This window comes from Mesocricetus auratus, unplaced genomic scaffold, assembly GCF_017639785.1.
Source record: "Mesocricetus auratus isolate SY011 unplaced genomic scaffold, BCM_Maur_2.0 Super-Scaffold_4256, whole genome shotgun sequence".
Lineage (NCBI taxonomy): Eukaryota > Metazoa > Chordata > Mammalia > Rodentia > Cricetidae > Mesocricetus > Mesocricetus auratus.
Genome location: NW_024429182.1, coordinates 75,909,101 through 75,931,018, shown reverse-complemented (window position 1 = coordinate 75,931,018; position 21,918 = coordinate 75,909,101). Strand labels below are relative to the sequence as shown.

The 21,918-nt window shown below is 45.5% G+C and overlaps 1 protein-coding gene and 1 long non-coding RNA gene across 4 annotated transcripts in view; one reads left to right on the top strand and one right to left on the bottom strand.

Moving 5' to 3' along the window:
* The window catches only part of Slc5a11 (solute carrier family 5 member 11), a 77,045-nt gene extending 58,868 nt beyond the window's left edge, over nucleotides 1-18,177 (top strand). For all 3 annotated transcript variants that reach the window (XM_040754955.1, XM_040754949.1, XM_040754961.1), the window contains 8 exons: nucleotides 2,947-3,152; nucleotides 5,111-5,246; nucleotides 8,913-9,020; nucleotides 9,307-9,457; nucleotides 12,464-12,632; nucleotides 15,299-15,514; nucleotides 16,105-16,255; nucleotides 17,863-18,177. In XM_040754955.1, coding sequence (XP_040610889.1) covers nucleotides 2,947-3,152; nucleotides 5,111-5,246; nucleotides 8,913-9,020; nucleotides 9,307-9,457; nucleotides 12,464-12,632; nucleotides 15,299-15,514; nucleotides 16,105-16,255; nucleotides 17,863-18,065 — 1,340 coding nt within the window. In that variant the 3' untranslated portion in view covers nucleotides 18,066-18,177. The remainder of the gene's footprint in view (nucleotides 1-2,946; nucleotides 3,153-5,110; nucleotides 5,247-8,912; nucleotides 9,021-9,306; nucleotides 9,458-12,463; nucleotides 12,633-15,298; nucleotides 15,515-16,104; nucleotides 16,256-17,862) is intronic.
* LOC121143295 lies at nucleotides 1,316-6,091 on the bottom strand. Its single transcript, XR_005880502.1, has 2 exons — nucleotides 5,813-6,091; nucleotides 1,316-1,795 (listed from the first exon to the last, which is right to left on the bottom strand). It is a non-coding gene; the product is annotated as an uncharacterized LOC121143295 (long non-coding RNA).
* Nucleotides 18,178-21,918: the final 3,741 nt, after the last annotated feature.

The following is a 21,918-nucleotide window of genomic DNA, read 5'->3' as shown; positions in this document are numbered from 1 at the left end:
TTCAGAGTTGTCAGCCTGTTATTGTGGGAAGGGCCTTGTGGAACACAAGTTCACATCATTACAGCCAGGAAGCAGGCAGATGACAGGAAACAGCCAGGGTGAGAACCAGCCACCACACCTTGCTCATATGCAGTGCGTGACATTCGATTTGATTCAAGAGAAAGTAGGAAACATTAATAGTCAAATTACTAAAGGAGAAGCCAGAGCACTTGACACTAGAAGCTGTCCTAGGAAAAGGAATGCTTCATTACTTCATGACATATGAAATATAAGATATGTCTACTGAAATCAAAGAGATAAAGTTATTATTTACAGATACTGATATGGTTGGCTGTTTAAAGACCTGGAAAAAAGTTGAGTGATTAAGACTAAAATTCAAAATCAATGTCCCTTATCAAAGTGGAATTTCTTTTGGTACCCTGATAGTGCCTCCATTGTTGCTACTCAGAGTGTGGTCCATGGCCTGTAACCTTAGTGTCACCCTGGAGATCATAAAAGGAACCCCAGCCTCCAGCCAGATCTGCTGAATCAGGGTCCTCACTTCAACAATCAGACAGAATCCCAGGGCCCGGCCTTTTGTCTGGTCCATGATCTGTACTTCGATAATCACCAAGTGACTCATGTTAGTTTTAGGAAGCTTGATCTGACTCCTGTTCCATTCTAGACCCAACTGTTCTATCTGCTGTGACATATCTGTTCAAGTTCACTTTCTTCTCAAAAAATTTTAATTTCTTCTAAGTGTTTTGCCTGTATGTAATGTATGCCTGCATGTAATGTATGCCTGCTCGCAGCGCGCGTGCATGCATGTGCTGCATGCAGCGTGTGTGTATGTGTGTGTAGTACCTGCTGAGGCCAGAAGAGGGCATTGGATCCCCTGGGACTGGAGTTACAGATGATTGTGAGCCTCTACATGAGTGCTGGGTATGGAACCCTGGACCTCTTAAAGACCAGCACATGCTCTTAACTGCTGAGCCATCTCTCCAGTCCTTACTTGCCTTATATATGGCTGTCTCAAGTTACAAACAAAATATACAGCCCCAACTACTACCATAAAATAGCTTTTCGAGCTGATAATGGTTAGCAGTAATTTCTTACGTATTTCAAAATAACCAAGAGAAAGGCTATTGAATAATCTTCAGTACAAAGAGATGTCAAATGTTTGGCATGATAGACATGTTTAATTACCTTGACTTGATCATTATATACTGTGCACATATGTATCAAAATATCATATTATTCCCATTAATATGTATAATTATGTGCCACTCAGAAATAAAAATAACTTTTCTTCAGGGCAGTGAAGATGGACAGAAAATTAACATCCAATAGCTAGGTTTTATTTTTCTCAGTATTCTTTGTGCACCTGTCTTCAGAAATCTTGAGTGCTTACATTAATGCCTTTTCTCCTATAAAAACACAAAATGAAAACAAGCCCCTCTCCAAATTCCACCTTCCAGAACCAACAGTATTGACTCTTTCCAACAACTGAAGAAGAACAAATGACCTGTAGCTATTAATAGTTTATTTTTTGGAACAGCTCACCATTGTGGCAGATTCAGTGCTAAACACTTTGTGAACATTATGTCTCTCTTCCTTGGCCTGGACTCAGGAGGTTGCTATACAGTCCGCACCCGTAGCCCAGGAAGCTGATAGCAAAGGCAGAAGTGGCTTGCTTAAGGCCACCTCTTATGATGCTATGACAGATGAGCCTCTGAGAAGTTCTGAGGCAAAAGGATGCTTTCGTAAGACAGTTTCCTAGCCTCAGACTGGCGGACCATATCAGGGTGCCTGTGAACTTGGATGGGAAAAAAATAAAAAACACGTTATCTCTGTTTTCATCCATGTATTTAACATTACCCAACTATAAAAGTAAGTCACATGACAGCGATATTTGCAGGACCTATGACTTTGATATCAAAAGATATCCTGCATTTCTTTTAATTTCATGAAAATTCTTGCTGGTATGTGTGTGTGTGTGTGTGTGTGTACACGCGTGCGCACGCACGCACGTGTATGGTATATATATACATTCTAAGGTGTGCTTGTTCATGAGTGTGCATGTGGAGGCCAGAAGTCGGGTGTCTTCCCCAATCTCTTTCTGCCTTTTTTTTTTTTTTTTTTTTTTTTTTTGGAGACAGGATTTCCCACTGAATGTGGAGCTCAACTATTGGCTTGACTAGATGACCAGCCAGCCCTTCTTTGCCAACCCAGTGGTGTGGTTACAGATGTTCACCACTATACCTAGCTTTCATGTGGGTGCTGGGATCCAAACTCAGGTCTTCATGTTTGTGAAGCAAGCACTTACCCTCTGAGCCGTCTCACCAGCCCACTGCTATTTAGATACCTTTGTGTACGTGTTCACAGCTTCACAACTAAACCCAAGATCTACTATTTTATTCTTTATCATTAGATCAATTATTTAATGGAGCAGATAAATTACTGTGTTACATTTTTGTAGTTCTATAATTGCTTTCTACATACATACACACATACACACACTTATACACATACATACACACATATACACACATACACACACACATATATACACAATCCTCTGTGCTTTCTATTATGCATTTAGAGTTGGTAGTCAGGGTCAGTTAGATGATTCAGTGGGTAAAGACACTTGCTGCCAAGCCTTATGACCTGAACTTGACCCTGGACTTCACACAGTGGAAGGAGCACTGACTCCCACAGGTTGCCCTGTGAATACACCCTTACTTTCAAGTCTCTGCTGGTAAATAAATAAATATCATAGAAAAATTATTCTGAGACACCATCTGCAGTAGCTATCAAAGACACAAGAGAAAAAGAACCAAGGGTAAGAACCCTTAAGAGAACACTGATCCTCAGTAGCTCTGCTCCGACTGGACCGTCATCTGTCCACCTCACCTTGCTTCAGGTTCCAGGAGCTCCTGGCAACCTCAGGCTTCCTCTGCATCCTAGGTTTTGCAGCTGTTGGTGGGATGGAAGGCCTGAAGGACCAGTACTTCTCAGCCCTGGCTAGTAACCTGAGTGAGAACAGCAGCTGTGGCCTGCCCCGAGAAGATGCCTTCCACATCTTCCGAGACCCAGTGACTTCTGACCTCCCCTGGCCTGGGATCCTGTTTGGAATGTCCATCCCATCTCTCTGGTACTGGTGCACAGATCAGGTATGGAGCTGGCTGACTTACTCCCTGATGCTTCTTTCCTGGCCGCCTGACTTCAGCGGTATTCCCCATCTCCTCCATTCCTCCCATCCTCTCTTCTACTCTGCCTACTGCTTTGCTTCATACTCTTGCAAATGCGCATGGTGAATCTGCAGCTGCTGATTGTCAGGGAAGAGCCAGTTGTAAGCTCAGTCACATGAAGGAAATGATAAATTTCATTTCGTTTCATTTGCAATGCACATCATTTGTTCAAGAGATACCCCAGACATGCTTCTGGGCATTTGAAGAATCTGGAGCTGATATGGAACTACCCTGCTACTGCCTGGGGGAGATGGAGAGATGACAAATAAGAATTTCCTGGGAGACATTAAAGGGTGTCACTTTTAAAAAGTAGAGTGAAGCAAAAGAAGTCTGAGAGGCAGGGGAATGCAATTTAAAATATGGTTGCAAGACAAAGTGTGGCTGTGGAGGGACTTGAGCAAAGTTGCTTTCTGACCCCCCCTTCCCAAATTAAAAACAAAAAGAAGCACTCAATTGTTCCATTTTTAGAATCTGAAAGTCATAGACTGAATGTCCCAGTCATTGCCAGGGCTTTTTTTTGAGTTCTGAATGGATGAATTCTTTGGGTCCCAACCCTTGTCCCCTGGCTCAATTTTTGTCACTATTTCTGCAATCATATCTCCAGTGAACATTTTGTATTTAACAGCATTCTTGACACTGTGAAACCTCTGGCAGTTGTCTGATGAGGTTCAGTCTAGTAGCTTCTTCAGAGAAGTAGGCCTCAAAGTGGCAGCTCTTGCCTCAAAATTGGGCACAGTGTACTGTGAAATCTAACAACTCAGGGAATGGTACAGAGGGGGAATAAACCCCACCTCTGGACATTCTCACTAAGGGTGTGGATTGAGTGAAGACTCAAGTTAATAATGAAAATCATCATTTTAGCACAAAGGGGCATTTTTAAAAAAGCTCTTTCATCCCAAGAAAGCTAGAGACAAATTGTGGCAATTACTATCTATGAGAAATTACTATTATTAAATTACCCTATCCTGAGAATTCCAACTGCTCCTACTTCACTAAATTTCAAAACCAGCTAGTATTATCCCCATTTAGTCAATGAGAATACTAAGGCTAGAGGTGACCCTGGGTGCTCAGGTTCATGCTGTCAGGCAGTGAGGAGATAGGATTTGAACCCAGGCTGGCTGTCTCCACCTCTAAAGTGCATACCGTATCCAGAGCTCAACGGAAGGACTCATCCCACACCATCGGAAGCCCTTTCCTTTTCTCTACCTCTAAGTTTGCTTTTCCTGAGGTCACTTCATTCTCAGAGAGCCCCACTGTGTGATGTCAGGGTGCAGCCTGCCAGTTCATGTCCCCTCCACAGTTAGCAATCCCACGGGAGGCTACCCACGGGAGGCTACCCTTGCAGCGCACTGCTTTCCTTTTCCTTCTAAACATCTATTTGTTTCTATTTTATGCCTGTGTTTGCTTGGATGTATGTCTGTGCACCATGTGTGTACCTGGGTGCCTGTGGAAGTGAGAAGGAGGTGTCAGATCCCCAGGGACCAGAGTTACAGATGGCTGTGAGCCACCATGTGAGTGCCAGGAGGCAACCATGATTCCTCTAAAAAAGCAGTCAGCATTCTTAACTGCTAAGCCATCTCTCCAGCCCTTCCTACTGAGAAATTAAACTGGGATCTCTTCAGGTCATGCTTTTACCTAACTCTGTAGCCAAAGAGGTGGATTAATTCTGGAGTGACCCATAACTGAAAGGGTCTGTATATAATAGGGAGAGACAGGGTGGGGACAATGATGGCCACCCTCGTTAGACTAGAGGTAAAGGTGAGGGGAAATGCTTTCTTATAAACAAGTCAGGCAAACCCAGATCTCAGGCCTACTGAGAAGCTCCACAGGGCCAGCGAGCAAACCATCCTCAGCTTCCAACCACCTTCACTCTGTTCCAGGTAATTGTTCAGCGGAGTCTGGCCGCCAAGAACCTGTCTCATGCCAAAGGAGGTTCCCTGATGGCTGGATACCTGAAAGTGCTCCCTCTTTTCCTAATGATCTTCCCTGGTATGGTCAGCAGAGTTCTCTTTCCAGGTGAGAAGACTGACAATGGTCATCTGTCTGCAAGTCTCAGGCTCTAGAACATGTTCTAAATGTGTCACTCACTGTCCCACCAGAACAGGACAGAAGTCCTGGACTGGTGACTGGATGGAGGTTTCCCCATCCATCTACTGACCTCATGATACTATCCAACACTGACTCAGCACACAAGACCTGATGAGGGAATAGATGCTTACTGGGAGTCTTCCACTGTATTCTATCCACACAAACTAGCCTAAGGTTCTGTGGGTCCACATGGTTATTCCTGAAAGATGAAGTCATGTGCCCATGCTTTAGAGTTCGAGTTTAGTGTTCTGGTAGCCTGATGGAACCCCTCCTGTGATAGTAAGTACTAGGGGACATAAATAACACAGGAACACACACACACACACAAGCACACACACACACACACACATAGAAGATCTTATGTGGCCTAGGCTGGCCTTGAATTTATGATGCTCTCCAGTGCTGGGATTACAGGTGTGCACCAACATGTTTGACTAGCTTGTTTTCTTTAAACTCAGTCAAGAGGTTTCCGCATACACATAAACAATACTTACCAGAATGATGTGGCCAGGAGTCCCTGGTGTCAGAAGCTGGGATTTGCACAGAACAAACCTGTTTCTTCACAACAGTGAGCATTCCTCCATAAGCACCAAGGCTGTTACTAAGGAGACCACAGAGTGGAAAGCATCCTCCCCTGTTGCTCACTCCTACATATGTTATACCAGTGGTTCTTAACCTGTGGGTCGAGACCCAGGGCATATTAGGCATTTACATTATGACTCATAACATTAGCAAAGTTAGTCAGGCAGTGGTGGTGCATACCTTTAATCCCAGCACTCAGAAGGCAGAGGCAGGCAGATTTTTGTGAGTTTGAGATCAGCCTGGTCTACAAAGCTAGTTCCATGATAGCCTCCAAAGCCACAGAGAAACCCTGTCTCTAAAAACAAAAGAACAAGACAAAATTAGCAAAGTTACAGTTATGAAGTAGAAATGAAATAATTTTATGGCTGGGGATCACCACAACATGAGGCCCACAGCATTAAGAAGGCTGAAAACCACCCAGTTTTTTGCAAACAAAAGGATGGTCAGACAGTGGTGGCACACACTTTTATAGGCAGAGGCAGACAAATTTCTGTGAGTTCCAGGACACCCAGGGCTACACAAATAAACCTTGTCTCAAAAACCAAACCAAAACAAAAAAAAAAGTAGGATGAATAACCATTCATTATCTGGTACAGTTAGGTCTAATCATTTAGAACTTAGAGGGACATAGTGTTGAATTCTAAAAGCTTGCCTCTCCAGCCCAGATGAGGATCACAGGTCATGCCTCCATGTAGGGGGCACACAGCTTGGGAAAAGCCATGAGTGGGGCCAGACCTGAGATCTTGACTCCCTGGTGACTTGATGGAAAAGCATAGGACAGAGTAAAGCCTGACAGATAACAACAGACATGGTTTAAAGCAACCTTGAATACATCCCTTACCCTCTCTTTCCTTTGTTTTCTTGTCTGTAAGATGAGTGGGGATGAGGCCTATGTCAAGCGAGCTTGTTATATACTAACAGTTGGTTAATTAACAATGTTATTGAACGGTGTGTTAATTATCACAGGGCTGCTGGAGTCGATTAAAACTTAGTTGAGCCAATTAATTTCACCAAGGTGAACAATACATCTATCTATCTATCTATCTATCTATCTATCTATCTATCTATCTATCATCTATCTGTCTCTGCATGTGTAGCAATGGTTGATCGCTAGCACTCTCTACCTTACTGACCCTGGAGCTCACTGATTCAGCTGGACTAGGGAGGCATTGAGCCCCAGGCACTTGGATTGCAGATCTGCACTGTGTGCTGGGCACCTAAACTCAATCCTCACTTTACCAACAGGCCACTTCGCTGTCCTAAACATAGAACTGTAGGAAGAACACTGAATTTTCCACTGAACGTCATTTGTAAACTTTGCTCCAGTCATGTGCCCCATGCTTGAAGGTTGCATTCTTAGTAGGAAAAAACCCTTTGTCGTTAGTGATTAAATGTCTGTGAGAGGACCCTGCTCCTTTTCAGTCTGTGTGAAGAAGACGAGCTTCCCAGAACAGAATGAAGCACACAGGTTTGAACGTCAGCAATGGGAGGCTTCAGCGCTCCAGCAGTCAGAATGTTAAGTGTTTTCTTATTTGCTGGTTTCCTCAAAAGCCCTTGATTTTTTCTGAGTGGCAGGGTGTGTGTGTATGTGGCATGTGGTGCATATGGTTTTGTGTGTATGTGTACATATGTGTGAGTGTACATGTGGTGGCCAAAAGTTGATACTGGGTGTCTTATTTTTATTAGAGGCAGGGTTTCTCCGTGAACCTGGAACTCACTGATTTGGCTAGGATGGCTGGTCAGTGAGCTCCAGGGATCCTCCGATCTGCTTCCCAATCCCTCACTCCTATCCTGTACCACTGTGCCACGCTTTCCACATGAGTGCTCGGGGCTCAACTCAGGCTCTCATGTGGCCAATCTTATCCCCTGCTGAGGGACACATCCACAATGACCTTAGGGCCTCCTAAAGTCCACCTCTCAAAGGACCCACCACGTCCCAATACTGCCACACTAAGGACCCAAAACCTCACAACCCATGAGCCTAAACCACACCCTAGCCACAGCAGAGGTGAACTGTGGAGATGAATTAGAGAACCAGGATGGGTAGGCAGCTTCACACTGGAGAAATCAGAGAACAGCTAGGGAAAAAAAAAGATGCACAAAGCGGGACTGGAGAGGTGACTCCTAGTGAAGATCTCTCAATTCACTTCCAGAGGACCTGAGTTCAGTTCCCAGCACCCACGCTGGGCTGCTCACAACTGCCTGTAACTCCAGCTCCAGGGGACCCAATGCCCCTTTCTGGCCTCTGTGCATTCATGAGCACAAGCCCACATACAGACACATACATGGACATATAATTGAAGAAATAAAATATTTTTGAAAGTCGAGAAAAAAAAAAAGGAAAAATACTCAGGGTTTGAAGCTCACGATGTATTCTTACTATGTCCTGTATGATACTTGGGTGTTGAAGTTTTACTCTGCATTATCTCAGCCAATTGCTGTGCTCTTTTCTTCCACTGACCTATTTTTAATCATTATTTTAGTGTGTGTGTCTGTGTCTGTGCATACATATGCATTCAAGTGTGCCATGTCACCTGTGTGAGGCCAGAAGACAACTTGCAGGATATTGTGTACATTAGGATTGAACTAAGGTCATTGGGCTTGCTGGCCCTTCATCTACTCCTGAACTGTGTGTATGTGGGGGGTAGAGGGGAGGTAAGTGTGTGTGTATGTGTGTGTGTGTGTGTGTGTGTGTGTGTGTGTGTGAGTGCCCGCCAAAACATCTCACCAGCCTTGTTGTTCTAATCTTATGAAGAAGAAGTTTCTTAGCAGTGCAGTGTCAGACAGCAGCCACACTAATGTTATGAGACAGTTATGGCATCACCCCATTCTACAGATCAGCAGCAGGTGCTCAGGAAACTGAAGGGGCATGGAGTTGAGGCTCTTGTCTATTTTCTCTCAGCTATAAGTTCACACACCCTTCTTTTGGTGCCAGTCTGGTTCCGGCACACTGTAGGCAGGCCTGGGCTCAGGGCCTGTCTGCCTCACTCTGGGCTTACATTTCCTCCATAGATCAAGTGGCCTGTGCTCATCCCGACATCTGCCAACAGGTCTGTAGCAATCCCTCTGGCTGTTCAGACATCGCATATCCCAAACTTGTGCTGGAACTTTTGCCCACAGGTAATGTTCCCTCACTCCTATACTTAGTCTCCTGGACCACTTAGAAAGGAGGATACTGTCTGGGTGCTGATCTGAGGTAGGGACAAGATGTAAGAGCTCTGGGCACCCCAAAGGTCAGGATTTGGGAGGCCCGCAAAGTCTTGTCTGACTACCCCACTAGAGCGTCTACCTCAGAGCTGAGCCATTAGGATCAGCTAGCTTTAGGCCTGGGGTGACAGGGTCACAACAGAAGGTGAAGCTGTCATCAGAAAGCCCAAGGCCTATAGACCTCCCTTCTGTCCCCCAGGACTCCGTGGGCTCATGATGGCTGTGATGGTGGCCGCTCTCATGTCCTCCCTCACCTCCATCTTTAATAGTGCCAGCACCATCTTCACCATGGACCTGTGGACCCACATCCGGCCACGGGCATCTGAAAGGGAGCTCATGATCGTGGGCAGGTAAGGTCGTGCAGGGTAGGGACTCTGGGAAGTGAAAAGTCCCAAGGAGGGAACTGAGCTCACAGACAGGCAAAGCCGATGTGCCCAAGCTTGCTCAGCCTCTGCTGTTGACAATGAGGAGTAGGAACTCTGCATGACTTAGTCACTCATTCAGTAGATGTCCTGTGAACACCTGCTGTGTTCCAGTACTTAAAACAGTACTTGAAAAATGTCCCAGTATTTGAAAACAGTCCTCTGGTACTGGAACACAGCACTAAAAGACACGTGTCTGTTGGCACGTGGGGAAGAAGTCAAACAGATGGTTAAAGCCTTGATGAGTGTGCTGACTGGGAATCACATGACCTAGACATTCAGATGGGAAGCACCAATCTAGGTTGGGATCTGGGGGATGGCAGGAAGTAGCTTGGTAAGATGGGCTAGGGTGGGAGCAGTGATCTTTTTTTTTACTTTTTAAAATTTAAATTAGAAATAATCTTATTTATTTATTGTTTTTTTTGAGACAGGGTTTCTCTATGTAGCTTTGGAGCCTATCCTGGCACTTGCTCTGTAGACCAGGCTGGCCTTGAACTCACAGAGATCTACCTGTCTCTGCCTCCCAAGTGCTAGGATTAAAGGCATGCGTCACCAATGCCCAGCAACAATCTTATTTTATATATCAATCCCAGTTTCCTCTCCCTCCCTTTCTCCCATGCCCCCATCGACCTCCATCTCATCCTTCTTCTGCTCCATAGAAAGGGTGAGGCCTTCCATGGGGGATCATCAAAGTCTGTCACATCATTTGGGGCAGGGCCTAGGCCCTCCTCTGTGTGTCTAGGATGAGATGGTATTCTTTTATGGGGAATGGGCTCCCAATGTTCATTTGCACACTAGGGATAAATACTGATCCACTACCAGAGGCCCCATAGACTGGGGAAGTGATTTCTGTTCCAAGATTCATAGGAGAGCAGAAATGAGCATCATGAAAGGTGATGTAAAAGACACAAGTAAGCTGTTCCTTGGAGGCCATGTCACTCAAAGATTCACGTAGATAGATGTCTTGGCCATGGATCAGGAAAAGAGTGCTTAGACATGACCCTGAATGCTAACCCACTGAAGGAACGCCAGATGCACTGCCCTAGATCACTTGAAAAGACACTGTTAGAGAGATATAAAGACATCCACAGACTGGAGAAGATATTTGCAGGACACATTATATGCTTAGGAAATCTAGAAAATATGACTGACCACAAAAACAGCTGAACAGACACTTTACCAGTGAAGATGTAGAAATGGCTACAAACCTGTGACAAGATGCTCAGCATCATTTGTCACACGAGATACCACTTTATCCCACTGAATGTCAGTAACAGCCAGGAATAGCGCATGCCTGTGACCCCAGCACTTGGAAAACTGATGCAGGAAGACCTTGAGTGTGCCACCAGCCTAGACCACATAGCAAGTTTTAGGCCAGTCTAAGATACATAGTAAGGCTCTGTCTCAAAAATAAAAGTTTCAAACAAAAAGAGACAAGAAAGGGGAGAGACTAGAAGCCCTACACAGAACAGATGGGATGTGAACAATTCTATTTAAAAAACAATCCTATAGCCGGGTGGTGGTGGCGCATGCCTTTAATCCCAGCACTCCAGAGGCAGAGGCAGGCAGATCTCTGTGAGTTCGAGGCCAGGCTGGACCGACAACCTCCAAAACAATACAGAGAAACCCTGTCTCGTAAAACCAAAAAAAACAAAAACAAAAACAAAAAACAAGAAACAAAAACAATCCTATAGTTTCTCAAACATTAAGCATGAACTTATTACAGGATTCAACAGTTTGCATTCTAGAAATGAGAACATGTCCACAGACCTGTATACAGGTGTTTATACAAGTAGTTTACAGTTGCAAAGAAGGAGAGAGAAATTCTGTCATTAGCTGATGAAAGACAGGCAATGAGAAGAAATGGTGTGCTCATGATACAACACTTTTCGATCCCAAGAAGCAATGAAATGGTCCGGTGAGACGGCTCAACGGGTTAAGGGTACTCACTGCCGAGTTTGATGGCCTGAGTTTGATACCCAGACACAACACGGTGGGAGAGCCAATTCCTGTAACTTCTCTGACCTTCATGTGAGGGCTATCCACCCTGGATCCCCGCAAAGTAAGATTTTGTTGTTGTTATCATTTTTAGAGACAGGATTTCTTTGTGTAGCCGTGGCTGTCCTTGAACTTGCTTTGTAGACAAGGCTGACCTCAAACTCACAGAGATCTCCTGCCCCTGCCTCCTGAGTACTGGGATTAAAGTCATGTGCCGCCACTTCCTGGCCCAAAGTAAGAATTTTAAAGATTTATTTATCATGTGAGTGTGACTGCATGTATGTCCGTGCATCATGTATGCACCTGGTGCCTTTGGGTGCCAGAAGAGGACATCAGATCCCTTGGAACTGTAGCTACAGATAGTTGTTAACTGCCAGGTGGGAGCTGGAACTTGAACCCAGGTCCTCTGGAAGAACAGTCAGTGCTTTTAACCACTGAGTCATTTCCCCAGCCCCAATAATTTTTTAAAATCAATGAAATGCCCTGGTGAGTTAGTACAGACATGTAATCCTTGGGAAGCTGAGGCAGGAGTATGATATATTCAAGTTACACAGAAAGTCCCTGTCTCAGGAAAGGAATTGAGTATGAGATATGGATGTGTGTTACCCTTAAATGCACCTCAAAGACCCACCGTGCAGCTGAGTGAGCAGCTGAAGGTCACATTCCATATGCAGAGACATTTGTAGGGTGCTCCAGGGAGTGAACACAGGGAACAAGCGCATTCATGACTACTCAGGGCCTGCAGGAATAAACTGTAAGGGGGGAGCATTTTGGCATGACGTTGGGATTGCATGACTGCAGATTCAGTGAAGGATACTGGATCATGCGCTTAGGAGGAACAGCTCTCACGTAACTTACCGGTCAGTGAAGGTGCACAGTCAAGGGAGGAAAGCAGGTGGTCAGAGGAGACAGGTGTGCTGCCCTCTCTCCACACAGGGTGTTTGTGTTTGTGCTGGTGCTGGTCTCCATCCTCTGGATCCCCGTGGTGCAGGCCAGCCAGGGAGGCCAACTTTTCATTTACATCCAGTCCATCAGCTCTTATCTGCAACCGCCTGTGGCTATAGTCTTCATTATGGGATGTTTCTGGAAGCGTACCAATGAAAAGGTAAATCTGGGAACTGAAGAGATGGTTCAGCCAATGGGAACAGTGACTGTTTTTCCAGGGGACCTGGGTTCAATTTCCAGTACTTATATGGTAGCTTAACTGTCTGTAACTCCAGTCCAGGAGATCTAATGTCTTCACACTAATGCCCATAAAATAAAGTTAAATAAATTTTAAAAAATAAGAAAAGGCAAATCTGGATTGGCAACATAACACCCAGGTACTGCCCATGAGCACTGGGAGAATTGGCAGGGAATGATCTGGCAGAAACCTGCCTATGTGGGCTAGACTTGGGTGTTGCCAGGGTGAGTGAGTTCTATGTGGGAAGAAACAGAAAGGGGCCATTAAGCCTTTGAAAAGATGAGATGGCTTCTCAGATGTGCCTTCAAGTGTTTGTGTTTACTTTCTTTTCTTTTCATTTATTTATTTATTTATTTATTTATTTATTTATTTATTGAGTCAGGGCCTTACTATGTAGCACATTTCCATTTCTGTGTTAAAACATCCTGACAAAAAGCAGCTTAGAGGAGAAAGGGTCTACATGAGCTCACAGTTCCAGGTCATGGTCCATTATTACTACAGTACAGTCAAGGTAGCAAGGACCTGAAGCAAGTAGTCATAGCACATCCTCATAGCACATCCAGTCAACAGTAGCGAGTGTCTGAGGGTTTCTACTGCTGTGAAGAGACACTATGACCACAGCAACAATTATGAAGGAAAATGTTTTCATTGGGGCTGGCTTACAGCTACAAAGGCTTAGTCCACTGTCATCATGGTGGGAAGCATGTTGGCACACACAGACAGACATGGTGCTGGAGAGGTAGCTAAGAATTCTTGTAGAGTGAAGCCTTCCTGCCAGCTTGGTTCCAGAGACGCATCAGTCCCAAATGAACACAAAGGAGGCTATATTAATTATTAAGCTGTTGGCTGCCGTTTGCTTGTTTCTTACTGGCTAGCTCTGACTTAAGAACTTAAGCCATTATTGCAAGTCTAAGTATTTCTCTTACCAGAGAAAGGGTCCAGACCTTTTACTCCTATGGAGGCTACATCGTGACTCTCGTGTTTCTCTTTCCCAGAATCCTCCTCGACTCCTAGTCCCACCTATCTTGCTTCCCTATTACTCAACAGTGCTTTATTGACATACACACAGGACTTTTCCATCATCTCCTCTTTTCTGTCTTGTAATTGTGGCAGGGCCCAGGCGGATGGTGAGGCAGGTTGCTCTCAACAAATTCTACATCAAGATCTGAAGGCAGTCAGGTGGTGGTGGTGCATACCTTTAATCCCAGAACTTGAGAGGCAGAGGCAGGCAGATTTATGTGAGTTTGAGGCTCTGGTCGAGCAAGTGCAGGGACAGGCTCCAAAGTTACACAGAGAAACCCTGTCTTGAAAAACAAAACAAATCTGAAGGCAGCAGGAAGAGACTGAGATACTGGGCCTGGCTTGAGCATTTGAGACTCAAAGCCCCCACTTAGTGACACACTTCCTCCAACAATGCCACACTTATTCCAACAAGACCATACCTCCCAATAGTGCCAGTCACTATGAGACTATGGGGACATTTTCATTCAAACCACCACAGGGAGGATGATGCACACACACTGAGTGTCCAGGTAGCCTCCTGTTCTAATACAGCCTAGGGTCCTGAACCAGGGAATGGTGCTGCCCTTTTAGCCCGAGTCTTCCTACATCAAGACAATCCTTCAACTGACAGGCTCACAGACAAACCTGGTCAAGACAGTCCCTCACTGAGCCTCCCTTCCCAGTTGATTCTAAGCTCCATCAAGTTGACAAAGCTAACTACACTCAGGCTGGCCTCCAACTCACAATCTTCCTGCCTGAATATGGGTGTCACAGGTTTTAGCAACCATACTTGGCTTCATGACACACTCTTGCCATTAACAGAGAAGCCAAATTAGAAGGGAATGAGTGTGCCAGATGTAATCAGCTCATTATAGTTGGGCATCTGTATCAGTGAGCTCAGCCAGACTCACCCAACAGCAGAATGAAAATATTAGGAGAAAAAAAAAGCCATGACCCTACTGAAAGTACACACTTTTTTTTCTGATGGAACTTTTAAATCAATGGTCCTTAACCTATGGGTCATGACCCCTTTGGGAGTCGAATAACCCTTTCAAGAGGGGTTGTTCAAGACCATCAGAGTACACTAATACTTAGTGTAAATATTTACACTAAGACTTATAACAATAGTAAAATTAAAGTTATGAAGTAGAAATGAAAATAATTTTATGGTTGGGGGTCACCACAACATGAGGAATTGTATTAAAGGGTTGCAGCACTAGGAAAGTTAAGAATCACTGCTCTAAATAATATAGTATGCCAACTACTTATATAATATTCACATTGCATTGGGTATTATATGTAATCTAAATATGATTTAGGTATGTAAGTGATATGCATAGGCCACATGCAACACACTACACCATTCTATACAAGGACTTTGAGCAGCTGTGGACTTTGTTATCATGGGTCCTGGAACTGATCCTTCAGGATACCAAAGGCTGACTGTATTGGTTGAAGATGAACAGGTACATAGCTCCAAACCTTTGCAATGTGGTAAGCATTATGAGAAAGACAAGCTCTTGAAATGGCTTCTTGAAGTTTTGGTGCCCTTGGCATCCCTAAGATGGCTTTGCTCTGGTTTGCAGGGTGCCTTCTCAGGTCTGATCTTGGGCCTGCTTCTAGGACTAGTCAGGCTGGTCCTGGACTTTGTCTACGTGCAGCCTCGGTGTGACCAGCCCGATGAGCGTCCAGCTGTGGTGAAGGATGTCCACTATCTCTACTTCTCCATGATTCTGTCTTCTACTACCCTCATCACGGTGTTCACCGTGAGCTGGTTCACAGAGAAACCCTCCACAGAGATGGTACATTTGGGTTGACAGGCATAGCCTTTGAGATTCATCAAAAGGGACAGAACAGGGATTCCAGGCTGAAGCAAGATAACTGAAGTCCAGAGTGGGGCTTTGGGGACATGTCAATGCAGGAACTCAGAAAAGGTCATCAGACCCCCATTTCTCACTTCTGATTCAATTTCCAGGCCTATGGGGAGCATAGAAGTTCCTAGAGCTATGCCCCTACATTTTTTTTTCACTGCCATTATGTAAAGCCATAAGCATTCCTAGTCCTGGTTCTTAGCAGTTCCCATCAGCTCAGGTACAACTCTGTCCTTGAACCAGAAGAAAGGCTGAGTTGAAGGGCCAATCTGTGGCTCACACAGTACCCTAGGGCTAGGCCAGTTAGAGACCAGCGAGAGGCGGGCCATCAGAGGACATGGGAGGAGTAAGCAAGAGGTACAGCCGTTGGCTCTGAGGAGTGGAGGGAATTGAAGCTGCTTGGAAGAGAAGTCACACTATGAGCAGTGTCCATCATGAAGGCTGAGGTGGACACTGTGTCAGGGGGAGGGAGCAAAAACGGCAGCTCCCATCTGTGTCTCATAGTTGCCTCTGCTTCTCAGGTCAGTCGCCTGACTTGGTTTACTCGTCATGATCCAGTGCCACTGGCAACTCCCCTGCCTCCAACCCTTCCTCAGAATGGGACTACAGAGGCCACCAGCACCAGCATCCAGTTGGAGACAGTTCAAGAAAATAAAAGCAAAGCCCATAGCCGTGAGTTGCCCCTGGTCTTGGTTGTAGTAGAGTTTAAGAAGCATTATTCGTTCGGGGGAGATTAGGATAGATCAGTCTGAAAAGGGGGAAGGCTTGGAATTTCAGCATCCCCTGGCTCTGAATGCCTTCCATGCCTACCAGAGGGGACTCTCAGAGACACACGAGCAGCAAACCCAGAACCTACTAAGACTCCATGCAAATGTACACCATAGACTGGAACACTATAGCAATCTTCAAATCACGTATTTCAGTTTAGCTCACTTTATAAAATGTGAGTTAACATTTTAAAATTTGGAGATTTCACATGAGATTCTAAACTTCCATCTCTTGGACAATGGGGAAAATCTGGGAACTCCATGTTGACATGGGAAAGTTATCTCCATGGTATGAAGATTCAGGTTATCATTAAAAAAAATATCATGGATACTAACCTATGTCAACTCAAGGTAAGAAACTCCACAGGCATTTTTTTTTCTTGAGCTTTTCTTTTTTTCTTCCAGTGCTAGGGGTTGAACCAAGGGCCTTGTTTTTTGCTCGGTCACTCAGCCTAGAGAGTGGGGAACTCCAGGTCACATGTTTTAAAACCTGGCATGAGCATATTTCTTCGTAGAGGTGAAGACACTGTCATCATATTCAGTGTGTAAACTGTCTTCCTTACTCAAGAGGATCAGTTGTCTGGGTTCCTGTAAACTGCTGGGTGTGCAGCCTGAGCTCCACACACAGAAAAAGCACTCCACAACAGTACCCCAGTCCTCCATCCTCCTGAAAGACACAGGAGGATGCAGACAGGGTGCAGAGTTGGGTTCTAAGCCCTGTCTCACCTGCTGTGTGGCCTTGCTAAAGTTAGTGTGTGAGCCTTGATTTCTTCATCTGAACACAGTGATAATCTTCCAGACTTAAGGTACTAGTGGACATACTTGTTCTCAGTGCCTGAGAGAAACTGATCCTAGGACCCACAGGGGTACTAAAATCTCTAAATGTTCTAGCTCCTTGTATAAAATGAAAAGTAGGGAAGGGAAAGACAGTGATCAGTAAAGTGCTTGCCTTGGAAGCATGAAGATCTGAATCTGATCCCCCAAATTCATGTTTTTGTCTGTTGGTTTGTTTGTTTGTTTGTTTTTATCACTGGGTCTCATCCACTAGTCAGCCTGACCCACTCAGTGAGTTCCAGGCCAGTGAAAGATTGTCTCGAGAAAAAAAAAAAAAGAAGGAAGCCAACTCCAGAGAATGACATATGAGGTTGTCCTCTGGCTCACATGCAGCAACCCGTGTGCACTCACACACATGTGCACCCACAAATGTCACAGTTCACACAACCTATGTACATCCGAGTACTTGAATCACCTCTATAGGCCCGGTACGATGTCAGTGCTGCTAAGTAACTGTTACACTGCATTGTTAAGGGAAGAATGAGGAGCAAGTCCGTTCTCCTCTGAATATTCCTGATCCACGTTTAGGCAAATCTCCAAATATGGGAGTCTGACTATGCCTTCCAGAAGAAGAACATGGATCTCATACCTCAGTTCCTGAACACATGTTGGTGATCTCTTCCTTCTCTTGGGGACAGGAAGTTCCCTTGTGACCTTCCATTCCTGCGTTCTTTCCAGATGAAATGTCCCCCAAACGGTCCAAGGTGCTGAAGGCTATCCTGTGGCTCTGTGGGATGGAAAAGGACAAAGAGGAGCCTCCAAGAAAAGCAGAGCCTGTCATAGTGTCCTTGGAGGAAAGTCCCTTGGTGAAAACCCTGCTAGATGTCAACTGCATTGTGTGCATCACCGGCGCCATCTTTCTCTGGGGCTACTTTGCTTAACACGGAGTGGACCCAGGGATCCAAGCTCTCTGTGTATTTTCCAATGCCTTGTTATTTTTTTATAACAATAGAAAACAAAATGATAATAAAGCTTGTATTTGTTTACCATAAAGCTTGAGAGGCGTTGCTGATGAGACAACTGGCATTTTCTTCTTGAAAGGAATGGCTGGCCCTGGAGCTTTTCTCGCTGTGGCACTTGCTCCTCTTAGAGTTTGGGAAACACACTTGCATGCAGTGCCCTGAAACCTCCCACGCTAAAACTCAGGGGCTGTGTGGTGGCACATGCCTGTAATCCAGCCATTTCTGAATTAGGATTCCAAGTTTGAGGCCAGCGTGGACTGTAGACCAACTTTTCTTTCCCACCCTCCAGTTCCCACATAACCCACATGGAGACTTGATATTGATTACAAATACTTGGCAGATAGCTCAGGCTTATTACTAACTAGCTCTTACAATTTAAATCAACCCATTTCTATTAATCTACATTTTGCCACATGGTGTTACTTTTCTTTTACCTTGCATCTCCTGTTTCCTCTGGCAACAACTCTGACTTGGCCCTCCTTCTTCCCAGCATTCTCTCTGTCCCAAAAATCCTGCTTAGCCTAGCCAATTTTTATTGACAGTGAGAGCAATATATATTTATAGTGTTCAAGATTGTTCCACAGCATTGGGCTACCTAGCAAGATTCTGTCTCAAAAAGCAACAACAACAAAAAACCTAAGTAGTGGTATGCATCTGTAATTCCAGTAGCTGGAAGGTGGAGGCAGGGTCAAGGCCAGCCTTCCTGGGCTACATGAAGCCCTGCTTCAAAATATAAAAGAAAAAAAAAAACAAGGAAACAAGGTAACTGTGTGCACTTCTTAAATTCTATCTTAGTGGCTGAAGAGGCGTCTCAGAAGCTAGGATCCCTTGCTGTTCTTGTAGAGGACCAGAGTTTAGTTCCCAGGGTCTTGCAGTAACTGCAGCTCTAGGGATCCAACACTCTCTTGTAGCCACTGCCACACATTTGCATAAATAAATAAAAACATACATTTTTCTAAAACATTCTGTCTTCGAAAACTTAGCTTCTTTTCTTTTCTTTTCTTTTCTTTTTTTTTTTTTTTTTTGGTTTTTCGAGACAGGGTTTCTCTGTAGCTTTGGAGGCTGTCCTGGAACTCACTTTGTAGACCAGGCTGGCCTCGAACTCACAGAGATCCGCCTGCCTCTGCCTCCCAAGTGCTGGGATTAAAGGCGTGTGCCACCTCCCCCCCGCCCGTCGAAAACTTAGCTTCTTAATTCCACACAAAGAACTTTCCCACCAGACAGCTAGAAGGATCCGTTTGCACAAAGCCTCTTGAGTGGTCTGGACCAGTTCTGTCCAGGACCTTGTTCTGTGTCGAGCCTTTCTCTCGCAGCTGCTGTCTTCTGGGCCCTGATGGAATGACTCAGATTGGCATTTGCTGTGTGGAGAGCTAAGAGCAATGCCAACTCTGAGGTATCCCAGGACACAAGCTGTCCAGACCTAATATAAAGGGGTGATGGGTGGAGCTACTTACTGGCCCCACCTCACTATCCTGAGGCTCCAATTTCCAGGAATTTCAAAGGAAAATAGGAGTCCCTTGGCCACCTATTCATTCAGCCACCTGAGTTCCTAGGCGACAGCTATGGTGACAGGGACCAGCTGATTCAAGGGGAGTTGTTAGCCAGTGTGTACCTTTCTAACACTAATCCAAACAATAGCTGTGGCCTGGACAAAAGGCACCCTAAGCCACCCAGAAGAGCACATGTGGGGAGCTTGTTGCTTACATAGTTCCTAACCAGACCCATGCAGCTGGGTCCTGGCAAAAGTCCAAGATGGCTTGGGAAGCAAGAGGGCTCAAGGGTCAACTCCACAGAGAAAAGTCAGTCTTCCTCTCCAGGAGCTAGAGGCAACTCGGGGTTGCAAGGACTTCCACTAGAGTCCTGTACTCACTGTGGTCCTGACTCCAGAACCTCTGGTTGGAGTCAAAAGTAAGTTTCCTGGGGGGGGGGCAGTTGTCACACAAGCTACAGACATCTCTCTCTTGAATTTCTGTCACTAGCATTCTGACAGACCACCCCACCTCTCTTTTGCCACTCTGCTGCCCCAGGTAGAGGGCAAATGTGGTTGACCAGGACTCCTTACAGTTTCAATTCTTATCATCTCCCTTGGTAGTCTTAAGTGAGCCACACCCACACTCTCCCTTCTGTGTCTACTGTAGTGGTATAAGGGAACCTCAGGAATGTGGTCAAATATTGAGTAAACAGATTTTTCCCCACACCCTTATCTCAGCAGCCTCAACTATCCCTCCTTTCTCTTCTAACTAAATCCTACTCTAGGATTTAGACATGTACAGACATCGCTTCTTCTAGAAAGCCTTCCTGAGTCAGCACCCTCCCAAGGCATGTGCATTCAAAAATGTATCAAAGGCCTGGAAAGATAGCTCAGTCAGCAAAGCACTTCTGTGCAAACGTGAGAACCTGAGGTCTCATCCTCAGCACCTATAATCCAGTGCTAGAGAGGCAGACAGGAGCATCCATGGGGTTCGATGACCAACCAGTCTAGCCAAATTAGTGAGTTCCAGGTTCAGCGAGAGACCCTACCTCAAAACATAAGAAGGAAAAGCAATTGAAGAAGACACCTGATACTGGCCTCTGGATGCACGCCTACATACATGAGCAGCCATACAACACACATACACACACACACACACACACACACACACACCTACACACATGAGCAGTCATATAACACACACACATGTTTAACTGCTCAAATGCAGTGAATTTGAAAGGCAGAGGGTGACACACTGATGTCTTGAATAGTGCCTGGTGGGTGAATGGGTGGCAACCTCAAGAACACACATGTAACCTGGTTCTATGCCTTCTAGTTACTACCCATCACCTTTTGCCAGCCTGTCTTCTCACTACTGCCCAGGTCCCTTGTACCATGAAACACACATTACGCCTGCACCAGTTTAGTAACCTGTCAGAGCTCACAGAAAGGACCTTCCAAGTCTATCATAACTGGGGTGTTCTTACAGTCAACTCTCAAGTCTGGGAAGGGCTCAGAATCAGCCAGACCATGCTACTTCTGCTTCCCAAGAAAAGTGGCCAAGTGTCCACCACCCACCACCCCAGCTGTCCTTGACCTGGGCCAGTGTCAGCACCAGTTCTACAGGTGTCTCCCTGATTTCAGTCTCACCTCCACCTAGGTCGTTTCCTCTACAACAGTCTTGTAGAGATCTGGAATACAAACTTTCCCCAGATCTTGACTTCACTCCCCTTTAAAGCTGATAAACCCAGGTATAGGCCGTGCATCCCAGCTCCGCCTGACCTCGTCGGCCTCCGTCCTTGCCTTTTGCTGCCTCCACCATTCTCTACCCCTTCTCCTTAGCATGTTGCTGTTGCTTTTGAGATGGGCTCTCACTATTTGGCTCTGACTCACCTGGAACTCGCTTTGTGCTTCTGCCTCTCAAGCCTAGCATTTTTTAAAGATTTATTTTTATACGTATGGATGCTTTGCCTCATGTATGTGTTGTAGCACCGGTGGATACCAAGAGGGCCTCAGAACCACCTCCTCAACCACATACTGGCGTTACAGATGGTTGCCAGCCTTCATGTGAGCACTGGGAATCTGACCCTGGTCCTCTGCAAGAGCAGCAAACGCTCTTAATCTGCTCTGGTTTTACCTCCTGGTTCCATCTTCCTCTGACCTCATCCCTCATTGGCTCAGTTTGCTGGCACCACCCCCATTGCCTCCATCTCCATCACCCGCGGTCTTCACCACCTCTCACTGGCTCCTCCTCTGGCTGATCCGTCTCCCACCAACTCCAGCCCCACCAGCCACTCTAGC